The 27239-nt window shown below is 42.0% G+C and overlaps 1 protein-coding gene across 1 annotated transcript; it reads left to right on the plus strand.

The window, feature by feature from the left end:
- Window positions 1-420: 420 nt before the first annotated feature.
- On the plus strand, window positions 421-27208 carry LOC121652381. The gene is made up of 6 exons (XM_042005153.1): window positions 421-908; window positions 17846-18078; window positions 21926-22112; window positions 23003-23098; window positions 24403-24910; window positions 26242-27208. Exons 1-6 carry the CDS (start codon window positions 882-884, stop codon window positions 27189-27191), a joined length of 2001 nt encoding a protein of 666 aa, XP_041861087.1. The 5' UTR covers window positions 421-881; the 3' UTR covers window positions 27192-27208.
- Window positions 27209-27239: the final 31 nt, after the last annotated feature.

Raw genomic sequence — 27239 nt, forward strand, 5'->3', positions numbered from 1 at the left:
CAAACTGCAGCATCACAGCACACGGGGATGCTGAACCACTCTGTGTCTCACATTTTAGACGCCTAAAAAGCCAAATCACACAGACAGACACGTGATGTCAACACACGCACACACATGATCAGCATCAGGGAAAGCTGGAGGTGGGGGAGTGAGAACGAAGAGAAAAAAAAGAGATGGTTAAAGGAAAAAAAAAAAAAAACAACAGACCCACAAAAATAAGGGAAAGGCAGAGGGAGAGGAGGAAAAAAAACCCTGAATGGATGCTTGAACGCGCTCTGCTCTCAGCCAATCAGAGCCTCAAATTCCCCTCCTCCTGCATCCGGGCTCTGTGATTGGCCAGTGGGAGCAGAGATGCAGGGAGCCAGGGGAGAATAAAGAAGAAGCAGCAGAAGAAGAAACTGTCAGATGAAGACGGCTGTTTTTCACACTTCCACTGCTCTCTCTTCCTCTCTCAGTTTGTCAGCAGCTTTTCTGCCTCGCTCGCCCCTCTCCGTGTGTTTTGCTTGCCCATGCCGCTTCCTGAGGAGAGAGAGGGCTTTATTTAACGCGATGGACCTGCAACCCACCGACCACAGCTGCTGCAGCTGCTGTTTACCCCGCGGCATCATGGGAGCTGAAGTCTCCTGGGCGGCGCAGGAGGACAGCTGATCAGCCAAGGATTGTGGGTCAGCAGAGTTCGGAGTTGTGAGCTGGTGGGCAGACGAGGCTCAACAAACTCACTCTCTTGTTCTGACTCTTCTTTCCTCTCTGCTGCAGTTTCTCTCATTCTTCCTCTATCCCTCCTTTCCTTCATTCTCTTCCTCTCAGCTTTTCACCATTCATCTTCCCATTTCTCTCCTCCGTCTCCTTCCTGACGCGTACCTGTCTGAGGAGGAGGAAGGATGGGTTGTCGTCTTACTCGGAACAAGGTGAGTGAGCTTGTGCAGGTGTGTTGGGGTTACACAAGGGGCAAGAGGAAGATATACAGCACAGCAGAGGAGGAGGAGAGGATGGATAAATGTGATGTGAGTGTTGTTGCCCACATGACCTGTTCCCTGTTAGACTGCTATAGACATGTAGGCACAGAGATAAACACACAAATCACTTTAACACCAGATAGCACCAGGAAACCTGGACCAAAGCCGAGGAAGAAACTTTGATGAAAGCAGTTACAGAAAAGAGGATGAGGAAGCAATGGATATTTTAAATATATGAAAACAGCTTTTTCTCATGGATTTTTTTCAGCAGTTAATTACGAAAACAAATCATTTATTGATTACAAGCTGTACCGTCATTGTACAAGAATACAACAAAATTCTGTCTGGCAGCATTTCTTATAGCAGTTACAATGTCTTGATAAAAAGAAAAGCTATGTAAGTAATAATGCTTCCACCAGCAGTCTCCTCACAATTATTAGGAAGAGGCTGTGTTTAAGTCTGTTGGTGCAGGCTTGCATTACTCTGAGTCTGCCAGAGGGAAGGCTGGTGAACAGGGAGTGCCCTGGGTGGGCGGGGTCATCCCAGATCTTTGTGGCCCGTCGGAGGAGACAGCTCGAATAGATCTCCTCTAGACGTGGGAGTGGGGAACCAATGATCCACTGAGTAGTCTTGATGACCTGCTGAAGTTGTTTCATCTCTGAAGTTGTTTCATCTCGGATGCAGTGCAGTTGGCGTACCACACTGTACATCTATACGTCAGGATACTCTCTGTTGTGCAGTGGTAAAAGTTTTCAGCAGGGATGGAGGGAGTTTGTTCCTCCTCAGTGTTCTTTGGAAAAAGAGTTTGATGCTGGGACTTTTTAATAATGTGGGTGGTATTAGCAGTCCAAGAAAGTTGAAGTTTGTGACCCGCTCCACTACTTCTCCATTGATGTTCAGGTCTGCGTGCAGTGTGGTCCTCAACTTCCTGAAGTCAGTGATGATCCCTTTTGTCTTCTTGACCCGGCCGTCAGTGCTTGGACCTCCTGTCTGTATGGTGCCTCGTTATCGTTGCTGATCAGCCCCACAACAGTTGTATCGTCTGCAAATTTGATGAGTGTATTAGAGCCATGGGTGGCAACACAATCACAAGTGTACAGCATGGACTCAGAACACAGCCCTGAGGAACACCAGTACGGAGAATGATGGTAGAGGATGTGGAGGTGCCCATCCTGACATGCTGGGGTCTGTTAGTCTGGAAGTTCTTGATCTACAGATAGAGGGAAGTTCCAAGTCACAGTTTCTACAGTTTGTTGATCAGTCAGCTGGGGCTGATAGAGATAAATGCTGAACTGAAGTTAACAAACATCATCCTGATATCTGTTTGGAGGCTGTCACTGCGGCTGAGAGCACTGCGGAGGGCGATGGAGATTAGTGATGGGATGTTCGGCTAGTTTTAGTGAGCCGAATCTTTTGCCTCGGCTCCCAAAGAACAGCCGGCTCTTTTAGCTTCCGATCAGATCTTAATTTAGAATCTTTTGAAGCCCCATAATTTACCTTAACTTCACAAAAATTAATAGTTTGTATTTTAAAAACCCTTTTGTGTTCAGCATTTTTAACAAGAAGCTTTTTAATTGCTTCCTTTTGTGCATTTATTCTGATACAAAACTACTTACTTTTGTTCAATATTTCAACAAAACTCTTTTATCCAGTTTCTCCCCTCTGCAAGTAGGGTTTGAAGCCCTGCCACTGACTCCACATGCCTTTAACCAGAATAATGGAATAAGTTCATTGAACTTTCATATTTCTGTGATCTTTGTAACAGAATATAAAATGGTTTTTAAACTGCACTGATTGCCATTAATCTGGTGGCTTCCTTCCATCTTCATGGCCTAACAACGGGTGGAGGAGTTTATGTACCCCAGGGTCTTGTTTAGCAAGGCTGATTCTGATAGCACCTACAGTGATGTGTAAACTTTGATATAGCTGTTGATTTACTTACATATCCTTGTTTTAATGCTCATCTTTGGTTATAAGTTTCCTGTGAAGGACATCTGGACTCACCCTGACGGGATGAGGAGCTTTGTCTTCCAGGACAGATTCAGATTAGACTCACTAAGCTGTAAGTGAGTTAATTGTAAGCCAGGTGAGGTACTCTGGGCATCTGGCTAGGATCCTTTCCAGATGCTAGCTGAGGTGTTTCAGACATGTCCCAGTGAGAATAAAGTTACTGGTGTGCCTGGTAATGCCTCTGAGGAAGTGGTTGGTGAGAAGGAGGTCTTTTTGTAGAAAATAGATGACTCTAGTAGAACATACAGAGTTTTGTGGTGCTCATCACATGTCCTGATGAGCAGCTGCCAAATAGCTTCCAAGCTACCATCAGAGCATCTTCACTTACAAGAATCTCCTGAAGATTAATCTTTTTAGACATAACCTCATCTCCTCTCAACCCAAACACCCTGACACACTTGTATTTGATATCCACCCAGCATTTTTTTTTTGCTTCATCTGTCCTGGAGAAGAGACCAGAGTGGACTTTAACTGGACCTCTGATGGACATTGTCCTGGGTGAACCATCGCCCAGAATCACGTCTTTGCACTCTGCATCACATTTTCTTCAAGAATCAGCTTATGTTCGGCTGCTTTCATTATTCCCTCAGGTCTAATCAGTCTGTTTGTCCCTGCTGCTGAGAAGCAGCCCACACCAGGATGCTGCCTCCACCATGCTTCACTGTATGTTTCCAGGAGATGAACTCAGTTTTTCTGGAGTCAAATTTTTGTTTCATCAATTCAGTAAAGTTTGAACTCCAGGCGGTCATCTGTTCTTTAGACCAGAAAAATCTGACTGATGTCCATCCTCTGTGTCAGAGGTCTCCTGGGCTTCAGGACTGTCGGTTCTTTCCTTGGTTTCAGAGCTTGGCTGGTTTTGTTCATTCATCATAGTTTGATCGTTCAGTCCAGAGAAAGTATATCTATTTCCAGTGCTCTCAGTTTAAACCATTAACCACGGTTGCGTGATGCTTACATAAGAACTGTTAGCAGGTTTAAGATAGAGTACAACCTTCCAGAACAGCTGACATGTGCACTTTTTTTTTATTACTAAATGACCTGACTAATTAGAATTAAGTTGCAGCTTTGTCATCTTTTTTGTAGTTTCCTGGCAGCTGCCAACAATACTGAAGACTTCGAATGAGACATTAGCTGGCAGAAATCCATTTAAATAACCTCATTATGACAGAGCACTGCCTCACAGAGCTGCTCAGTCTGGTTTCTGTCAGCCTCATTCAGACTGTGAAGTACTCACAGGCACATGAGTAATTTGTTATTTGAAGGAACATCAACTCTTTTTGTTTTTGATATTCAGAAAACGTATTTGTTTCCAGCTGAGAACCAAAACAGATAATTTGACTGCTTCAGCAGGTTTTATTGCTCGGCATTCGGGGTGACTGGAGTAGTTTTTGAGAATTTACCTTCACTACATCCGATACATACAAACAGTTTTTGATGGAATATTTAAACAAAAGCTATATGTAGGCTAGCCTGTCAATGCACTCTTTAAAAAAAAGAGATATTTACCTCTTTTAATAAATCAGTTTAACCCTTTAATGCCTAGTGTCCTCTACAATGGACACTGTTTTTTAGGATATTCATGGGTGTGGATGGTATATTTGTAAATTAGCCACTTCATTGGACATAAGTGAGTCATTCAATACACTGACATTATAAAATTTTATTAGGGCTGTTAAATGCCTAAAATATTTAATCAGATAAATCACAGAAGAGCTGTGGATAAATCGATAATTCATACTTCAAAGTAGGGCTGGGCGATAAAACAATAACGATTTGTATTGCAAAATAACCTTTTCTCAATATAAATGTGAGGCTATTGCGATAGAACTCAAGTAACAAGCAGCACGAGTGTGGATGTTTTGGCAATGGAGAAAATTAGTGTTTCGTCTGGAGAAAAACTGACTGAGAACTTGGGTGACCAGGTTACTGAAAAGGACACAAATCAAGGTTTGAATGACAAAGACACGGTCGAAAACACCAATAAACATGGTCGAAAATGACGGATTTAAGCAGCTAATTAAGGTAATTGACCCTCGTTACTAACTCCCTGGGCGTAAACATTTCTCCCAGACTGCACTTCCAAAGCTTTATTCAGAGTGCCGAGAGATTGTTGAGAAGGAGCTGCAAAGTCTGTCAAACTTTGCTACCACATGGTCAAGTTGCACGTCAGAACAATACCTTAGCCTCACTTTTGTTTTTATTCTATTTTATTTCATTTTTATCATTTAAAAACAAGCAATTTAAAATAAAATATATAAGGAGAGATTCCGAGAATTTGCTTTTAGTTCCTAGCTTATACATTAGAATAAAAATGTTTATACTGTATGTCCATTTTATGTCTGTTATCCTGGAAAACCTGATTTTTAGAATTAATATTTTGTTTTAAAATGGAGTTGACCAAGCAATTTAGTGGTCCGTTTTGTTTGTGTTCTCTTTTGAAACTTGAAAGCTTTTGCCTTGACTTTTTGTTTAATTTGTACTTTTTTTTAGTTATCTGAAACAGTTATATCATGTCCCTTCAGTACAGCCGTCATGTTTAACCTAAGACAGAAAAATATTTAAACCCAAACAAGCTGCTGATGATTTCATATCTCTCTTATGAGCGATGGAACAATTAAATTGAACAAATTTAGTGATTTGATTTATATTGTGATATTTATCGCTGAAATGAAAATCAACTTTGCCTGAAATTACAGCCTCAACAAGTTCTTAACGCTGAGATTGCAGTGCTTCGACTTGAAACTAAAACGCCTTTCTGCTCTGTCAGCAAATGACAGCGTTTCTATTGATGTTTTTTTGTTTGTTTGTTTGTTTGTTTTATACTCTTGGTCCCTCCTAAATATCCCGCTCTGGTCACACTCATAGGCGTCTTTCACATCACAGTGCTGAGACAGTAAAATGCAAAAGTTTTGCTGCGTTCTGGCCTCTTGTTTACACAACAACAGAAGTTTGACTGGATAAAGGTTTGACAGCGGTCTCCTGGGTGAAATTTTCTCACAACGCAAGGAAGTCCCGTCAGCTTAAACTGGAAATGGAAACTTTTGGGAATGATGACGTCTCACACTTGCACCCTCAGACTCTACTTAACCCTCGAAAAGCACAACAACAACAATGGTGGACCTCCGTGTCATGTTTAAGCTGCTACATCTTTTTTAATTTATTTGGTCTGGGGAAGGAAAATGTGGTTTTCTGTAGAGTATTTATGCTTTTCAATGAAGACGTAGAGGTTACATAAGCCATGTAACTAGCGGATGGCACATTACGCTTCTGTTGTGTTGTTTTTTTGTGGTTTTATGAGGATGATGTTGTTTCACTGCCCACTAGAGGCCTGGTATGTACACTACATTGTTTCTGGTCCTCCTTATGTTTTCTCCTGCATGGACATAGTTTTCATTTCACTGTTGTGTAAAGGCATTTTTTTTTTCAAAAACAATAAAGGAAAAATATTTGCGTTTTGCATGGAAACAGTGTTGAGTAAACAAGGACATAGATACAACTTTTTCCTGCATCTTCTTCTTCTTCTGGCTTTCTTAAACAATAATTTGGTGCATTACTGCCACCAGCTGGTAAGAAGCGTGCACCAGAACGTCAGACGTGACGGCTGAGTTGTTAATTGTGTGATAGATCAAATGTGTCATCCTGTACATGTACTAAATAAATAAAATAATAAATACACAAAAACGTGTTAATTCCACAAATGAATCTCTTTCTATTAGCATGTTAATTTTGACAGCACTACTATATCTACATTTTATTTACCAAGTTCCTTTAAATAAACAGAACAAGAAAATGATATACGTAGCTATGTTTTTTTAAAGTACAATATTTAAATTATATAACAACAACAACATATTTTTAATATTTTATAGAATAGATAAAAATAAATTCATTTAAAAGTAAAATTATATTGAAAAATAAATAAATGCATCACGTGAGGCATCAGAGTGTTAACAAAACAATCAAGTTTGATATGTTTTGTCGCACTAAGCCAGGGGTCTGCAACCTGTGGCTCCAGAGCCAGAAGTTACTCTCTGGACCTTCCACAATGGCTCTTAATATATGCTTAAAAAATGCTAAAGAACTAACGAATGTTTTTAAGTATAGAGTTAACAAGAGGAAAAAATGGCTCTTTGGATAGTAAAGGTTGCAGACCACTAGATTAAGCAATGGTACATTTAGCCTCATTTATTCTGAAACACTTTGCATCTGTCATGTTTTCTGTTGTCACATCTACAGTTCCACAAAAAACTGGGAAAAAATTTTAAGATTTGAGAAGAGCTCATAGTTTTCCTTGTAATAAAAAATATCTCAGTTTCAACCTCTGATATATAGTTTATGTTCTATTGGAATTAAAGTATAAGTAGATGAGATTAGAAATAATTGTATTCTGTTTATTGATATTGTACACAGTCTTGACTTTATTGGATTTGGGGTTGTATATTGGCTGGTTGGAAATGAAGACTGGCTACTTCTATTAAGTTTGATAAATTAATCGTTCAGTTTGCCATATTTTGTTCTACTAGATAAAACAATGATGCTTATTGCTTCATTTGTTCTGAACCACTTTGAATCAGTCCAGTCTGCTGGTTTCCATGTACACATATGTCAATAGAAGCTCTGCCAAGTAGAGGAAGGTTTCTATTCAACCAAATCCAGATGGGAGTTTAGTTTAATGTGATTCAGGAAGTTTTAAAGGCAAAATAAGTAGCACTGACCCCTAGTGTTTCAAATCAGAACTGCAGCTGAAAGAGAAAAACATGGAGAGCGTCCCCCCCCCGGAGTGTTTCGTATAGGTTGCCGGTTTGTGAGAGGACGGCTCTTTTATACAGTCTATGAAGGACGGAGAACATAGCGCCAGCAATCATCATGATGAGGAGCAAAGTTGATTCCCACACACAGGAAGTTGCTATGCTTTGCAATGCAAGCGCCAATATCTCGCCCTAATTTACGAAAAATGCCACGCAGCAGCAGTTTTCCCATAGTCTCACTTACTAAATTAATTTGATAGTAATTTCATAAGTTTAAAAGGACAAACACACTTTTCACTTGGCCCAAACATCATTACATTTGTTGTTGTAAACTAACAGGCCACCAGTTTACTTCACTAATACATCCATACAGTCACACAATTAATTTAATGAGAGCCAAGAAATAAATTAGACTAAAATCTTTGTAAATCAAGATAAACTTTTCGGTTAATTTAAGCAAAATTCTGGTGCTTACCTGTGGAGGAGAAACTTTGCCAGCTCTGACTTCTCCACCTTTCAAAAGATTCTCCAGTATTGATACTCGTTTTATTCCGTTTTTGGTTGTTTGCTGTTTTTAGCAGGATGCCGGGGCTTTTTAGGTTTTTCTGAAACTATTTCTGGTCCGTTTCTTTGACCAGCTTCCATACCTGCACGCTTCCGCTCTTTTGCCAACATAAAATACCAAACGCTGCCTTGTTGTTGTTTGGCAGCCGTGGAAAGTCGCATATGATTGGTTAAGGAACCAGGAAGTTGGAAGGAGCAACACAGTGCACCCAAGTTATTCCAGCACGGAACTCTTTTTTTGAAGGAGAAAAATTTGACAAAGACATTGTTGATGTAGGAGACAGATTGTTTATAGTGAAGCTTGTTTTTATTTATTATTTTAAATTATTTTTAAGGAAAAAATCCCAATTATTCAGCCTTTAAGTGTTGAGAAACAGAGACTTCAGTGCCTGGTTGCTGCATAGCTGTGCTCTAAATGAAGCCTGAGCAGGACGTTGAACAGATGAAGAAGCTTCAGCATCACTGGAAGCTTTTCTTGGAAAGTGGTTGTTTGCTGCTTGTTTCTCCTGGATTCTTAGTAGTGCTGCTGCACCTCTCCGCTTGTTGTGGTACGAAGCCACATCTTAGTAATTGCCGTCAGTTCTGACCTTGTAGCCCATCCATGTTTTCACTTAGCGCCATGTCTCCTGGCTGAACGCTTCGATGATCAAAATGCTCCACTTCCACGAGCTCTTTAACCATTCAGAGCAGAACAGTCTGCAGGATGAGTGTTTTCTGGCTCGTGTTTGTCTGGAACGTGCGATTATCTAGCATGCTGAAGGAGGGTCTACCCTTGCTGCACTGATGTGGTGGGGCATGTCAGCAAACACCTTATCAGATGACAACATGCAGTAACACACATAGTTCATCAGATCAAGACATCTGAAGCAGCAGAGCATGAACATGCAGAGACAGACAAACAGGTCATAGCTCCATCTGATGGCTGCTGAGGTGACCTGAAGTGTACATGACATGTAATACAGGATGTTCACAGTCAGTCACTGCACATATCAGTCCACACATAACGCTGCTTTCTGTAGGTCCGACAGCGAATGAGGACCCACAGAAACACACTGAAAGGAACGGATGTGTACAAGCTTAAAGTCAGTTTATTTAGATTTCCTGCTAACTGAAGAGACCATGAATATAACACAGAAGTGGCACTGGAGGCTCTGACCCCAGAAACTAAAACACTCACCACAGGTTTCTGTACAGGTTCCAGATGGGGACTGGAGTCTGGGACCTGCACTCCAGTCACAGTTAAGTTGCATATAAAGTGACTTCAAACTCTACACAGACTCATTAGGAAACTACTTTAAATTTAATTCAAACTGTTTTAGTGATAGTGACCCATGAAGGCATGGAAAGACAATTTTGTCCTCCTCATCCTCCTCCTCCTCCTCCAGTGACCTGTCAATCACCTGAGTTGGCACCTAGGGTGTCCAATCAGATTTCAGAGTTGGCTGGCGCCACCCTGGCCACCTCTTTAGGTTTGCCTATGATTCAATGGTGGTGTAATTCTCAGTATTTTTGCTTGAAATGACCATCCTTAATCCAAACCTGGTGTCTCTGGCTTGTGTCCCAGTTTCATTTAAACCAGCTTCGTAGGTTCTGCGTCATCCTCCTGAAAAGTGTGTGAAGCTGCAGCTGTGGAGGATCGATGGTTTCCAGGCTGCTGTTTAAACTCAGATGAATCAGAGCTGAGCTTTTCAGTTCTCTGCCAGGTGGAGGCTAAAGTTTTGCCACTCAGCGGATCAACGGGGATATTCGATGGCGATGGCTAAAGATGCGAGTAAATGTTGGCTGCGTCTGTGCTAACAGTGTTGCAGAGTGAAGGGCCACACTGTTGATCTGTCTGAGCTGAGGGCTGCAGAGATTGACAGTTTGACATAAATGGGTGGTGGTGCATGCAGGGCTCACGGCTCTGTGCTGCCAGTGGTGGTGGAGTACAGCGCACCCATTAGAGCTCCATTACCGCTGAAAACAGTGCAAACAGAAGAATTTTTGAGGCTTATTTCTGCAGATTTTCTGTGATTGTGTGATGTGCGCCAACAGAGCCAGTCTGCACACCCTCTGCGTAATCCAGCATGAAAATAAAGCAAACACTCCCGTTCCAGAACATTCGGTGGTTTCATTCAGTCATTTTATAAAAGCTGACATGTACTCTTTGTGTGCACAGTACAAAAGAAAATGTGACTCACTCTCCACTTTACACAAATCACACAGCTCACAATCTCTCCACTTTACACAAATCACACAGCTCACAATCTATTTTCCTCCTGTTTATTTCTGAATCTGCACCACAGATGTTTCTCAGAATGTTCTTCACTTTCTCCAGCAACACATTTTCTAACCTTTTCCTTCCTTTCCTTTTCACTTCAAGCCATTTGTGTATCAGTTGCAGCAGCCCATAGTTGAGGTAAGCTCTCCTTTACACTACCAGTCAAAGGTTTGGGATCACACTCCCATTAAATCCAGTGGGAAAATGATCCCAAACGTTTTGACTGGTAGCGTAGATCTGTTCAGGAGTGACATTGGTGAACTTCTGCATGGGGAGGGTTGGTTTTGTGGCTTGTTTAAAGGACATAATAACATGAGTTAGTTGCTGTTCGGTCTGTGGCTCTTGTGTAACGTTTGGTCTCGGTGGGATCTCACTGCTTTACAGAATCACAAACGGTTTTAATCTACATTCAAAGATTAAATAAAAATATTAAATGTTATTATTGGTATGAATGTTTAAAAGAACCAAGGTTTGTGTTAAAAGGGTCTAAGATGTCCGCTGGAGACTCTGAATCTGGGCTCATGTCTACTCGAGTGTGTTGGGTGTGATATCGACACCAGTGCTGTCACAATCTGGCTTTCTATCACTGGCTTCCATTTGTGTTTAGAAGATGTGAATAATAAGGTGAACAGTAAAGAAAAATAAAAAGTATGATGGATGGTTGGATGGATGGATGGATGGATGGATGGATGGATGGATGGATGGATGGATGGATGGATGGATGGATGGATGGATGGATGGAACCCAGTTTCTGTGTCCTACTGTACGTCTGAAGTTTGACATTTGAAGTTAAACTTGCTGGGATGGAGGTTAAATTACTACAGAACTCTAATCTGGATTGTTTCTCTCTTTTTTAAAAAAGAATTACTTCAGCTGTTCAGTGAACAATAATGTTTAACCATGGTTTTAACAGACATTTTCTCTGATATAAAATCCAGTTTTAGTTGCATAAAATGTGTCATTCATGTAATCTTAGCACTTTGACAGAGAAGCTGCTGAGAGTCTGCAGTGTGATTGGATTTATGGGCCTGCAGTGACTGAATTTCACTGAATCTCATTTGTTATTCTGGCTGAGTTTCATCTAACTTTCAGCATTTGCCACTTTTTGCACGTTAACTGTGATTTTGTGCTGAGAAAGAGGAGTGTCACATTTTGTGAGTTTTGCACTTTGAGACTCGGGGAAAACTGAGTCAAAGCATCATAAACAACAGCGCGAGGAAGAGGGAGACGGATGAGGAGGGCGAGGCAGAGCGATCAGTTTGTGTTACTGTCAAAGTGCATCCGAGCGCGACACACTTCTCCAGGGTACAGCACATCACTCTCCGGCCGCTGTGTGTTTGTGTTCATGTTTCTGCATGTGTGGGTTTGTGTTGAGCTGGTTTCCACATGTATGAACCTGCATGTCTATGCGGGTATGCACATCTGTGTTTCATCGTTCATGTCTGGTTGCATTGTTTAGTGTGTCAGATTTTGTGTGTGTGGCCCTCGGCCTCGTGCTGAGTGAAAAGACTCCAGTGCAGGTCTGCAGGGTTACGCAGGGCTGAATCCTGACCTACATCATGCTGCATCTCTGTAACTCGACGGCATCTTAACTTGCACATGTGATGTTAGAACACAAGCAGCCAGCGTAACGCTGTGAACTCAGCAGACGTAACGACTAACCGTCCTTCAGGGCGAGAGCTGTCCTTTTGTGTTCCCAGTTGATAGAATGGTGACATGCTCACATTTTACACTGAAGCTCCACTTTTTATGTTAACTGAAGGTGAGAGATGATCTGCTTTTTAAGATATACAAAAGATGAATAATTGAATAAAAACCATAGATTTTAAAAACAAATTCCTGTTGAAGCTATATTAACTCCATAACATGGAAGGAAAAGTAACACCTCTTTCGTTTTTCAAATCATTTACAACCCCAATTCCAAAATAGTTGTGTAAAATATCAATTAAAACAAAATTAAATGATTTTCAAATCTTATCAACCCATATTTCACTCCCAGTAGAGCAAAAACAACATATCAGATGTTGAAACTGAGACAGTTTACCATTTCGTGGAAAATATGAGCTGAGTGAATCTGACGGCAGCAGCATGTCTGTAAAAAGTAGTTCCAGGGTGATGTTCAGCATGGTGTAAAAAGTAGTTCCAGGGTGATGTTCAGCACGGTGTAAAAAGTAGTTCCAGGGTGATGTTCGGCATGGTGTAAAAAGTAGTTCCAGGGTGATGTTCGGCATGGTGTAAAAAGTAGTTCCAGGGTGATGTTCGGCATGGTGTAAAAAGTAGTTCCAGGGTGATGTTCAGCACGTCTGTAAAAAGTAGTTCCAGGGTGATGTTCGGCATGGTGTAAAAAGTAGTTCCAGGGTGATGTTCGGCATGGTGTAAAAAGTAGTTCACAGGGTCATGTTCGGCATGGTGTAAAAAGTAGTTCCAGGGTGATGTTCGGCATGGTGTAAAAAGTAGTTCCAGGGTGATGTTCGGCATGGTGTAAAAAGTAGTTCCAGGGTGTTGTTCGGCATGGTGTAAAAAGTAGTTCACAGGGTAATGTTCGGCATGGTGTAAAAAGTAGTTCCAGGGTGATGTTCGGCATGGTGTAAAAAGTAGTTCACAGGGTCATGTTCGGCATGGTGTAAAAAGTAGTTCCAGGGTGATGTTCGGCATGGTGTAAAAAGTAGTTCCAGGGTGATGTTCGGCATGGTGTAAAAAGTAGTTCCAGAGTGATGTTCGGCATGGTGTAAAAAGTAGTTTCAGGGTGATGTTCAGCACGGTGTAAAAAGTAGTTCCAGGGTGATGTTCGGCATGGTGTAAAAAGTAGTTCCAGGGTGATGTTCAGCACGGTGTAAAAAGTAGTTCCAGGGTGATGTTCGGCATGGTGTAAAAAGTAGTTCCAGGGTGATGTTCGGCATGGTGTAAAAAGTAGTTCCAGAGTGATGTTCAGCATGGTGTAAAAAGTAGTTCCAGGGTGATGTTCGGCACGGTGTAAAAAGTAGTTCCAGGGTGATGTTCGGCACGGTGTAAAAAGTAGTTCCAGGGTGATGTTCGGCACGGTGTAAAAAGTAGTTCACAGGGTAATGTTCGGCATGGTGTAAAAAGTAGTTCCAGGGTGATGTTCGGCATGGTGTAAAAAGTAGTTCCAGGGTGATGTTCAGCATGGTGTAAAAAGTAGTTCCAGGGTGATGTTCGGCATGGTGTAAAAAGTAGTTCCAGGGTGATGTTCGGCATGGTGTAAAAAGTAGTTCCAGGGTGATGTTCGGCATGGTGTAAAAAGTAGTTCCAGGGTGATGTTCGGCATGGTGTAAAAAGTAGTTCCAGGGTGATGTTCGGCATGGTGTAAAAAGTAGTTCCAGGGTGATGTTCGGCACGGTGTAAAAAGTAGTTCCAGGGTGATGTTCGGCACGGTGTAAAAAGTAGTTCCAGGGTGATGTTCGGCACGGTGTAAAAAGTAGTTCCAGGGTGATGTTCGGCATGGTGTAAAAAGTAGTTCCAGGGTGATGTTCGGCATGGTGTAAAAAGTAGTTAGGACCAGTTGCTGGAGTTTTAGGAGAGGAATGTTGTCCCATTCTGGTCTGATGCAGGATTCTAGCTACTCTACAGTCCTGGATCTTGGTTGCTGGATTTCTGCTGCCATGATGCTCCAGATGTTGTGTACTGGTGAAAGGTCTGGACTGCAGGCAGGCCAGTTCAGCAGCTGGACTCTTCTCCTGTGAAGCCATGCTGCTGTGATGGATGCAGGATGTGGTTCAGCATCGTCTTGCTGAAATCTGCAAGGCCTTCCCTGAAAGAGACGTTGTCTGGATGGAGCAGATGTTGCTCTAAAACCTCCATGTACTTTTCAGCATTGATGGAGCTTCACAGATGTGGAAGCTGCCCACGTCATAGGCACTAATGCAGCCCCATCCCATCAGAGATGCAGCATTTCACCTGTCCACTGATAACAAGCTGGATGCTCCCTCTCCTCTTTAGTTTGCCTTGCATATTTTGTGTTTGTTTGATATGTTGTTTGTGTACTTCCTTGGGAATTAATGCTACGTGTTTGCAAGCTGTTTTACAAGTAACCAGTAGGGGCAGTGTAGGGACCAGTTTTACCAGTTGTAACATTTGACGATCGACAGCAGTTAAAACTGAGGAAAAAAAAAAGAAGTTTACAAGACAAGACATTGTGTGCTCGGTTTAGGGGCCTTACATATCATGTACAATCTGTCTGTTTATTTCTGCTGTGATCTCAAAACTAACCTCCTCTATTGTCACTATGTTCATCATTTTGTTTACTCCGTACACATCAGGAACTCTATCAGGTCTGAGTTCTTTACTCCCACCATAAACATCGACTGCTACAAAGTCTCTCTCGCAAAAGACACAGTTGACCTCCTCAGGACTTCCAGCAATAATAGAGCTTAAAACTTTTATTTTAGTGTGTTTTTTGTTTATTATAAAAGCCCAAATCAGAAAGCCAAGAGCAAATGACGAGCATATTTTCCTTCTCAGTTTCTAGCAGGATAGTCAACATTTCACTGTATAAATTTTTAGGCTACACCACAATTCATCCAAGATGTCAACCAATAAAATCTTTATGTTCATAACAAAGTACATTAACTAGCAATTGCCATTTGACTTGAAAATTAAACAACTAATTTAAACGCTGACATTTTATCTTAAGCATGGAAATTAAGTTTCCATTTTTCCTTTGAAAGGGTTCTGAGTCTGAACATTTACAACTAATCTGCTGCACACTGGATTTTTGTCTATCTTTGAGCCCAAGATATCGAAACTACACTAAGAAAAGTCTGTAAAAATATGGCCAAATGTAAAATGGAATTTTCAGTTTTAACTTTTGACAGTAGTTTTAGCTGTATTTCTTTAACTGGCGCATTGCATCTTGGGAACAAGAAACTTAAACATATCTGACTCCTGTGTTCTGAAGTCATTTAACACAGCTTCTTTTGTGTCATAAAAATACATGTACACCTTTTTCCAGATTCATAGATCCATGGTAGTAAGCATGCAAAGACAGCAAGGGCTTATGGGAAATCCATATTCAGTTTAACATCCTGTGATTGTTACCCTCTAAATTTGAATTAAGTGTTTTGCTGGGTCCGCTCCTTTACCTCAGCCGGGCAATGATCCGGGGAGAATTGATGACGTTTAAATGAAGAAGAAAGCTGGTGTAAAGAGGCTTTAGTAAAACAAAAGAAGCATGGATCTTTCAGGGTGAAACTGATGACAAAAATAATAAAAATTTATCAATAAAGCCATCATGTTGTTTGCATTTCTTTCTTTCTGAAAAGTGTAACAATGTCGATTGGAAACCTCTTAACATTTAAGGAGAATGACTGTAACAGAACTGCCTAGAGCAGCTGAAAAGAATCATAAAATCATAAAAGTAGTTGTTTAAGGAAATATATTAATGCAACATTATTCACTGAACTTAAATTAAGACCAAACATCAACACTTTTTTTATCAAGTTGGAACATTTTTTAAGTTTATCTACAAACCGAGGCAGATTTTTTTCACCCATGTGGTTAAAAGGGGCGTTCTAGCTGAGAAAGCTGTCGGATCTGAGTGAGTCATCCCGCTGATCCCCGGATGATCGCTTAGAATAGAAATTGCAATGAAATTACAAAGCCCACCTGGCTAGCTGTTGGGTCGCCCGGGCGGTAAATAGAGCGAACCCACTGCCTGTGTTTTGTTTACATTTAGATGATGTTGTTGGGACGTTCACTCCTGATTGAGTTTTTCATTTTTCACTGAAAGCTGAAAGTTGGCTCATCAGTTCACAGAGCAGAACGGGAAAAAAACCTGTAAGGGCCCGTTTATGCTCCCTTACATACGTAAATAGCGACATCTGTTTCAAATGTTGTCATACGTCACCGTCCTCATACTTCATGCATGTTTTTCCATTCCATGGTTGATGAGTCAATTCCTCCACTAGTGGGCAGTGCTGAGTTCGGAGTTCATTCCCGCGAGCCGACGTCAGGTTCAGACACCGTTTGGCAGCAGTAATGCGTTGCGATAAAGTCGTTTCCAACTGCCCAACACGCCCTAAACACTTTCTTCAAAAACTGCCGCGATTCCTACATTTGCTGCGCTCGTCTTCCTTCTTCTTCTTTTTTGTCCTCTTCCTGATCCTCTTCTTCTTCTCTGGTTTGTTGCTTTCGCTGGTCGCATTGCAGCTATTCTTCTCAGCACTGCCTCCATGAGTTCCGATGGTATTGTTCCGTCTTCTGAGTCATCGATGCAGAAGACAGACGAAACTGTCTGTCCGTCTGCATATCCGCCTTCTGTGTCGAGCATAAATGGGCCTTTACTGGATATTTTACTGGTACTGTTGAGTCAGTGTTGCTCTTCGAATGTACAAAACATTTTGTCTGTTTTAATGAAAATGTGGAGATCCAATACTCCTGATCGCTTTGATACGTATACAGCACTGTTTGTTAAATGAGACTAGGTTTCCTCCAGATACATATTTAGAATAAATCAGCGCACACACAGTGCAACTTGACTGGTTAAGTGAAATTTTTCCAACTCTAAGGTCCAGTTTGCAGATTGAGGGCTTCAAACAGCAAACAGCAGTGTTCTTACAGGGCTTTAATAATCTATGAAACTTATGATTTCATACATGTACAAATCTGATTTATACAATTCTTTTCCAAGTCGTCCCTCTTTTCTTCATCTTTTAGTTTGTCTGGTGTATAATGAACATCCCAGCCTTATATGATCATTTAAAGCATGCTCTACTGATATAAAACACATCAGTGGTCTGATATCAGGTCAGAGATGGTGATGGAAGTGGAGATTTCAACTCCAACACATTAGCAGCTCTTCATACTAATTAACAGACCTACAGCCAGAGGAGAAAATCACTGAGATCAGCTGCTGTTCAGCTGGAACATAAACCTGCAGATAATCCTTTCCTGGTGTCCAACTTATGCAAAATGAAGCTGTTTTTATCTTTTCAGAAAAAGCCCATGTGAATCATATGCCACGTTATGTAACACAATTGAAGTCAGTCACGGCAAAAGTTAGATCAAAACCTTGTATTGGAGATCAAACTCCTACTTCCACACTGCATTTATGCTGCCTCCATCCTTTACAGAAAACACCAGAAGGAGCAGAATACTGCTGATCTTTAACAAACCTGCCACCTCTCTTACAGAATCAATCCCTGACATTAAAGTAAAGCCCACAGATGCTGCAGTTATCAACATACTCCCACGACGCTGCTGCATATTTAGATTGAATATCTGTTCATTCAGTGTTTCTTCCAGCTCTGCAGAAAGGCCTGTCTTTAGCTTTCCTTCTTCTCTCTTGTCAGGCTAAAACTCGTGAACCTTCACGCCACCGACACCGGGAGGAGCTGCACTTCGTGGACGAGTATGGCCAGCCAATCACTGTGCAGGTGGAGGGTAAAAGGGGGCATGGTCACAGGAGGCGGCGGTCCCGTTGTGCCATCGAGTGCAGCGCCTCCACAGAAAGACATTGGGAGGCTTTGAGAGCCATGGGGCTGATGGAGGGCGAGGAAGGCCAGGGAGAAGGTTATGGTGCAGGGTAGGTACCAATGAAAGGATATGATGGAGGGTGGGACCTGGGGGGACAGAGCCACCCATGCTGCACTCATGAGGGTCTACAAGGACCTGAAGCCATGATGGGTGCAACATTTCATCCACTACTCTTTACCACATTGATCCATCAGGAACAGGAAACATTTGGACTCATCAGACCATATGACCTCCTTCCTGTGCACTATAGTCCCATCTTTATGTTGAAAATGAAGATTTTATGTGTGTGTGTGTGTGTGTGTGTGAGTGTATGTGTGTTTTTCTTAAGGCTACACTGCTATTTAATCTTAACAAGATTAGAGTTAAATTCCACCTGAAACATTGATTTAAATACTGAGTTAAATCCAGGTCACATTTTTATTTATTTATCTATTGATTTTTGGCCAGCCAGTATGAATCTTGTCTTGTTAAGCTTATATTCACTTATTCTCCACTTTATAAGGTCCACCTGTTCACCTGTTTGTTAACACAAATATCTGATCATCCAATCACATGGCAGCAACTCAATACCTTAAGTCAACAGAGTGAAGACGACTTGCTGAAGTTCAAAGTGAGCATCAGAATGAGGAAGAAAGGGATTTAAGGGGCCTTGAACGTGGCATGGTTATTGGGTATTTCAATAACTGCTGATCTGCTAGGATTTTCACACACAACCATCTCTAGGGTTTACAGAGAATGGTCTGAAGAAGAGAAAATATCCAGTGAACAGCAGTTGTCTGGATGAAAATTAAAGTTACAGTTAAAGCCCTACCTGCCCAAGTATGACTTAGAAAAAGTTATTCACCTGCTCATTATGTCCCGTATTGATTACTGCAACTCCCTATATTACGGCATTGACCACACATCTCTACATCGACTGCAGCTTGCCCAAAACGCTGCTGCTCGGTTGCTTACAGGGACACGACGACGTGATCACATCACCCCTGTGCTCGCCTCTTTGCATTGGCTTCCTGTTATGTTTAGGACCCAGTATAAGATTTTATTAATTGTTTTTAAAGCTTTAAATGGTTTGGCTCCCTCGTACTTGTCAGAGTTGCTACACAAGCATGCTCCAGCAAGGACGTTGAGGTCCTCTTCACAGCTCCTACTGAAGGTCCCAAATGCCAGACTTAAATCCAGGAGTGACAGAGCTTCTCTGTTGCCGCTCCTAAGCTGTGGAACAGACTTCCCCTTCACATTAGAGCGGCTCAGTCTGTCGCTGGTTTTAAGACTTTACTCAAAACCTACTTCTTTGCACTGGCATTTGAACAATACTGAGCTTGACATTCGCATGTTTTATTATTTAATTTTATTCTAGTTTTTAATTCTAGTTTAGTTGTTTTTATTATTTTATAGATTTTATCTTTTTATCAATTTTTATTTTTATTGGTTTTTATTGTTTTATTGTGTAGTGTTTATTTTAACTGTGGAGTGTTTTTGTTCTGTTGTTCAGCACTTTGGGCAACTGCTGTTGCAGAAAATGTGCTATATAAATAACTTGAACTTGAACTTGAAAATGGTTCCAACCAAGGTCTGCAGAACACACAACACGTCCAGCCTTGAAGCAGATGGGCTCCAGCAGCAGAAGACACACCGGGTGCCTCCTGCCAGCTAAGAACAGCAAACTGAGGCTACAGTTCACACAGACTCACCAACACTGGACAATAGAAGATGAAGAAACGTTGCTGGTCTGATGAGTCTCCATTTCAGCTCCACATTCAGATGCTAGGCTCAGAATTTGATGGAAACACCATGAAAGCATGACACTTTCTGACTTTGATCAATGCTTCAGGTTGCTGCTGGAAAATTTTAATAGTGTGGGGGATATTTTCTTGGCCCACTTTGAGCTCCTTTTTCTGCCCCACCACAGCTGCTAAATCTATTTCCAAGACCTTGTTAAATCGATGTCACCAAGAATTAAAGCAGTTCTGATGGAAAACAGGGTCCAACAGAGGTACTAGCAAGGTGGACTTGATAAAGTGGATGATGAGTGCTCACAGGTCATTTTAGGAGACAGTTTGTTGCATTCTTTTTTAATAAAGTTGGCTTTGTCAGCAACTATGTTGCTGAATATTTTCCAACTTCCTGTAAATTGGCAACAGCACTGGTGCTGCTGTACCTCACAGTGACTTTTGATACAGTCGACCATGCGGTCCTTGTATCTCACCTGGAACACTCTCCTATGGTTTAAGTCATACCTGGCAAATAGGAGCTTTTCTGTAATAATTAGTGATCTCTGCTCTTCACATGCATCCTTCTCATGTGGGGTGCCACTGGAGTCTATTCTAGGCCCTATTCTCTTTTCAATGTATTTGCTACCTTTGGGGTCAATTATGAGAAAATATAATCTGTCTTTTCATTAATATGCTCATTGTTTGCTCGTATACTTGCCCATGAGACCAAATAAAATTACCGCACTTACTAGGCTACTGGATTGTATAAATGATGTAAAGCAGTGGTTGGCACATAACTCTCTGTGGCCCCTTTTTAAATCACATGTAAAAAATCTCAGTGTAATATTTGACAGTGGGTTTAAATTTGATAAACAGACTGGTTCTGTTATTAGAACAAGCTCTTTTCAGCTCTGTCTTTTGGCCAAAGTGAAGCCCTTTCTCAGTCAGCAGGATCTTGAGAAGGCAATCCGTGCATTCATAAGTTCAAAACTGGACTACTGTAATGCCCTTTACGTTGGCCTCAGTCTGTCTTCAATTTCACGTCTCCATCTTGTACAGAACTCTGCTGCCCGATTTTCAACAGGCATCCAGACGTGAACACATAACACCATGCTGTCATCACTCCACTGGCTTCCAGTTCATTTTAGAATTAATTTTAAACTTCTGTTGTTTGTTTTTAATGCCATTAATGGCCTGGCACCCTCCTACTTGTCTGAGATTTTAATTATCCGTAATCATGGTGGGGCCCTGCGTTCTTTGGGCCAGCTTCTGCTAGAAGTCCCAAGGTCGAGATACAAACAGTGGGGTGATCGTTCTTTTGTTGTTGTTGCTCCAAAACTACCCCCCAACATTCGCATCACTACTGATCTCAGCCTTTTTAATCAAAGCTGAAGACACACTTTTTAGATTGACTTTTATTCCGACTAGTTGGAGTTGGAGTATTTTGTTATTCTTTTTGTGTCCATTTTATTCACTTCTGGAAGGTTCCTGGTAAATACCCTGCAGCACTGTAGCACTTTCCAATTGTGTTTCTATGTGTTGTTTTAATTATTTTATGTTTTTATGCATTGTTTTTATGTACTTTTTATGACTGTTATAAAGCACTTAGAGCACCTTTTGGTTATTATAAAGGGCTAAATAAATAAAAATTTGACTGATTGAATGATGATGAATGTTTTGTTGAAGTCGTAACCATCCCAGTAGCAACCACTTTGGTTTCAAAGTAGTGCCAACAAGAAGAGATTTACTCAGGTCCCATCTAACTGATGACCTGGCAGCTGCTTCTTGGTTAAATTGGTGAGGAATTTAGACCTAAACACGGAAAAACATATATTAACAAGGTTGGCACCCAGTTAACAGCACAGAATCTGATAGATATCCTGTTTATATGAACATCTTTAACTAATATCTTCAATTTAAAATAACAAAAGAGATTCAAGCAATTGATTGAAAAGAGAAAAGCTGACCTGGGAATGCCACCTAGGGTTCCCTAGATGAGCTAGATAGTTTTAGAGATGACAGAAGATCAGGAAAAGGATTCATTATGTACATTGCAGCTCTATTATACAGTTTTCCACTCATCCTTGAAGCAGAGATCGAAATAATCTGGCAATGATATTGTGGAGATACTAAATTCTTTTCAACATCAATTCCTGATGTAACCTGATCTCTTCCACCACACAGGCCTTACTATGGGCACATGAGCGTGTCACCTGACATGTACCGTGCCAATGGTCACATGATGATGTCACCTGATGTCTATCCGCCCAACGGTTACATTCCCACATCACCAAATGACCAGCACCCAGGTAACAACTACCTGCCCAGTGTCTCGTACAGCTTGGACCACCTGGACCGACTGGAGTACCAGGTGATTTTATTTCTGTGGTTTTATTCTACAGCTGGGGTCTATGTCAGGGATCATCATCTCCGGACCTCTTGAGCCAGAGTCCTGCAGGTTTTCAATGTACCCCTGCTGCAACACACCTGACTCAAAAATTGGGTCATTAAAAGGCTTGGGGAGAACTTAACAACAAACTGTTAGAGAACCATTTCATTTGAACCAGGTGTGTTGTAGCAGAGAAACATTGAAAACCTGCATGACATTGCCCAAGAGTTGGTGGTCCCTGGTTTATGTTGTGGTGTCTGATGAAACAATCCCTAAAAGCAACACAGTTCGTGTTACATGGGGACAGGGGGATTAAACTCCTCAGCATTCCCGGTAAGGTCTATTCAGGGGTCCTGGAGACAAGGGGTGGAGGGTCCATCAGATAGTCAAACATCAGATTCAGGAGGAACAGCATGGATTTTGTCCTGGTCATTATACCGTGGACCAGCACTACACTCTCAGTAGGATCCTTGAAAATACACGAAAGTTCGCCCAACCAGCCTACATGTGCTTTGTGGACTTAGACTTAGAGACATGTGCTGCAGCTCCACATCGAGAAGAGCCAGATGAGGTGGCTTGGGCATCTGGTTAGGATGCTTCCTGGACAACTCCCTAGTGAGGTGCTGTGGGAATATCCCACCTGCAAAAGGCCCAAGCAAAGAACCAAGACAAGGGACTTTGTCTCTCAGCTGACCTGGAAATGCCTCCTGGGGTCCCCCTGGTGAACTGCAAGAAGTGGTCAAGGAAAGGGAAATCAGGACTTCTCTGCATTAACGGTGCTGCGAGACCCAGCCTTGGATATGCAATACAAAATCGATGAATGCATGGATGGTAACAGAGTTTAACTTTTTGGATCTGTGTTTCCCTTTCAGGGTCCAGAGATGATGCCCTATCAGCCAAACTCAGAGAGCTGTCTGATTGGCTGCTATAGTGCAGAAGAGGTGGAGCCTAAAACTTTCCCCAGACAGGTAGTTGGAGAATCAACTCTTTGCTTATTTTTTGGTTTAACCTCTTAAGCCCGACGGAACCACCGGTGGGTCCAGCAGGTGTAAACACAAGTTCATGTGTGTAAAAAAGTTACTTTAGTGATGTAAGGATATTTTATTTACAATGTGTCTTAAAGAAGAATACCTAATGCCACTAAATCAACTCTCCAAGTGCATTTAGTCAACAAAGTATTTGTTTAATAACAACTTTAATGTACATATGCCACAAACAAAAGCTAACCTTCACATATCACAGCTAGCCTTATCAGGTACCATGCTTATCACCAAATACAGCACCAAATCCCAAAGCTATTCTCACAAACAGCAATATTTTTTATTTCCTTACCTGTTTGTGATCATTTTCAGTTTATCCACATTGTTCTTCGACCAAAACTCACAGCGTAGTAATCCATAATCATGAAACTGCGTCATGCGCTAACATGTCATATGCTCCCATTCACAACCATTTTGTTGTCTTGTTGTGGGTCTTGGCAGTGTAAATAAAGTTTGGTCAAATTCTACATCTTACAAGCTTTCCAACGATATCTTACACTTGAATGACACTTTATCTGTCAGGTATAAATACTTGCGCGTAAACAAAGGAGCATCATTGCCATTTTGCTGCAGTTACGCACGCGGGCGCACCGGAAAGAGTGAATATCGAACAGCGTTCATGTCTTTGCTTCATTTTGACTTTTTATGCATTTAGAACAAAGGATAAAAGCCAGAAACATGTCCATACACCGTGTTAGAAGCTCTGGAGGAAATACATACACAGACACAGCACAATTTGGCACAGTTTGGGTATCCAAATGGAGAGTCCGCCTGGTACTAGCCACATTAAAACCTGCATAAAAGCTATGAGCTTTGTTCTATTCTCATGAAACTTTGTACAGTTGTAGTCAAGGAGTTGCTGAATGCATGCAGTGGTATCTTTATGCACAGAATGATTTCTGTTATGATGTTTTCATCTGTGTTAAAAAAACAAATAATTCGGCGTAGATAATTTTTTTTATTTTTACCTATGGTTTATCACAATTTGCACAGACATATTAACATTCACAATGTTTCTGACACTGGATTTATATTCCATAGGGTCTTACCTATCCATTGAGACCAAGGTTATGTTTATTGACCTGAAAATTACGGAGTTATTGTTGATTGGTGGTCTGTTCAGGTGAACTACACCTCCAAAAACCTTAGGGTTTAAGTGGTTAATTTAGTTTTTGAAAAGAACCCTGAAACTTAAATGGGTAAACTCAATTTCTTATTTATGGTCCCTTTAGCCCGACTATCATCCTCCCTGGAGGTCCGACCGTCCTCTCAGCTACCTTCCCCTCAGTGAGCTTGACAGTGGGTTAGGCTGTGGTCCGGACAGCCCACACCACCGAGTGGCGCTGTCTGAAGCTGAGACAGATGCCATGTCATCACTGCCGGGCCACACCCCTTCCTCACAAGGCTCCTCCTCTTCGTCCGAGTCCCTAATCTCCTCTGAGCCCAGCGACTCTGGCTTCCATAGCGTTAGCACCGGAGAGCACAGACGGCTTCACAAGATTCATGGAAGCCACACTCATCGCCAAACTCACCACCTTCGCTCAAGCCACTCCCCTCGAGAGCAGAGAGGACGCTGGGATTTGGAGTCCATCCCTGAGTCCACTCCAGTGACCCACACCGGAGCACCACAGGCATCCCGCTGCTCTGTGGGGAACAGCACGACCACAACGGTCCACTTCCACCGAGCTGAGAGGAGCCCTACTTTACCTCGGCACAATTCACCACCATCACCCTCCATTGGTAAGTGAAACTACAGAGATCAAAATAAGGAAAATAAAGGCTGTCAAATTATTAAAATTTTTAATCAGGTTAATCACAGTTTAGAAATTAATCATTATTAATCACAATTCATGACTATGACCGAAATATGCCTGTTTTTACTGTATTGTATTAACAAAAAGCGCAAGTCACTGCTTACAAATATTTACTGTTTACTGATCTTCCCTTGGGTAAACGTGAGATGTCCAAGGGTCAGTAAATGCAGCATATAATGTACTATATATATATATATATATATATATATCATCTTCTCTACCATGTTCTAGATCATGATGCAGAATTCATACAGCATCATCTCACCAACCATCTCCATTGTTACACTATCTGTCATAAAACCAGCAGATGTGACGACTGAAGTTAAACAACCAACTTTGCTAAAGAGCCTCTGATAAAACCGATCTGGCTAAAACAGCTAAGAACACATTTTTCTTTGTGCAGCAGTGATAAAAATCCTACGATGCAGCATCACCTAAAGTAAACAACTGTTGATAAAAATAGATCATTGGTTGTTTTTCTGTTGTTTTTTTTTTTTAAGTTTTCCTAACTTTTTTTTTTTTTTTTTTTACATTAGATGATCACTTGAGTTGTAATAATCAGTTCAATAGACTCGCCCCTTCATATCTGAAGTATAAATCCTTTGTTACCTGTGACAACTACTGTGTTACAGAGGGTCCTGCCAAAGACAGTACTTTAGGGTACCTATGTGACCATGTGAACCGTGAACCGCTAGATTCCTCCTTTTCAGCTGAACCATAAATGCAACAAGAAAGACTTGTCACAGAAAAACCGATCAGCTGATCACGGACAGCTGGTCATGGAACAACAGGAGGCAGAGCGCTGTGCAGACACAGAAAGGACCACAGAGCAACTACGTTTATGCAAAACTCTAGGAAAAAATTTTTTAAACATGCGGGAAAAGTGGATGTGTGGAAGCCTCTCACCAGGAAAAGTGAGAATGTTAAAACAGCACTATCCTCTAGGGGGGCGTCACCCATGTGTTGTTCCATTGATGTTTGATTTATACTCAAATCCATCCATTGAGCCAGCTGGATCCTTATGTTTCCTCTTGCCTCTAGCCACCTCCATGTCCTGCCATCATAACAGAGAAGTGACAGATGTATGGAGCTTGTCATAATGTGCATGCATTAAATGCGTTAAAAATGTTAGTGCAATTAATTACATGAATTAGTTCCTGCTGTTAACACATTATTTTTGACAGCTTTAGAACAAATACAACTTACAGATCCCTGTCTGCTGTGCTTCAGCTCTACCTCCTCTACTCTTGTCTGCAGGTTGTCGTACTGAGCCCTGTCAGCGCAGGGCGATGTGGTTGGAGCAGCAGCAGGGAGGACGCGGGACGGTAGAGGCTCCGGGGAGGAGTCAAACAATCACAGATCTGAGTGAAGGACAGCGACGCCGCAGGGCGAGTCACCCCAACATGACAGACCCCAATACTATGAGGAACACACACCAGAACAGTTATCCAGGGACAGCCAGTAGCCCGATGGGTCCGAGGAGCAGGGCCAGTTATCCCAGTAACTGTCAGCCTACTACTACTCACCTCAGCATAGACCGAACCAGTCTAAACAATCATCAGAACATGCTGAGAAATAGCCAAAGTCCAAACCGGAGCAGAGAGGATGACTCCCTCTCCAAGAGGCCTGGATCTGGTTCCAGTGGAGTTTCAGACTGGCGAGGCTTTCAGACATTAGGGAGTCGCACTGAGAAACCTAAAGATTCTTACGCACCTGTCTACAGCACACTCGGAGCCCCTCAACGCAGCCCTCGATCTCCAACTTCTCCTCGCTCTAGGCTGTCCAATCAGAAGTCAGTTAGAAATCAGTTGCTCAGAGCCCGAGCTTATCGACTGGCCAGGGAACGCAGTGAGGTCACAACAGATGAGGAAGTACGAGGAGAAGGAGCAGGAGAAGGAGAGGAGGAAGGGGAGGATGGTCGATGGGCTGGGCGATACTGGAATCGAACAGAAAGAAGACGTCACTTGGCGTTGTCACGGCAACACCGTGAGAGAAGGGGAGGAGGGGAGGAGCAGGTGGGTGGAGGTCTTGGGGCACTGTCATCTCAGACAGTACTGGAGCTGAGCCACATGAAGCAGAACCGACTGAGGAACAGCAAGCTGCTTGATGATTGGACGACGGTGGAGGAGCTGCTGACGCATGGGACACGAGTCGAGAGCGACAATCAGCTCTGTCCCAGTCCTCTGCTGTCAGTTACTACAGTTTGACGGGAACAGCCACTGACTGATGATACTGTTGATAAAACCTCCAATCTG

The sequence above is a fragment of the Melanotaenia boesemani genome, chromosome 13 (assembly GCF_017639745.1).
Source record: "Melanotaenia boesemani isolate fMelBoe1 chromosome 13, fMelBoe1.pri, whole genome shotgun sequence".
Classification (NCBI taxonomy): domain Eukaryota; kingdom Metazoa; phylum Chordata; class Actinopteri; order Atheriniformes; family Melanotaeniidae; genus Melanotaenia; species Melanotaenia boesemani.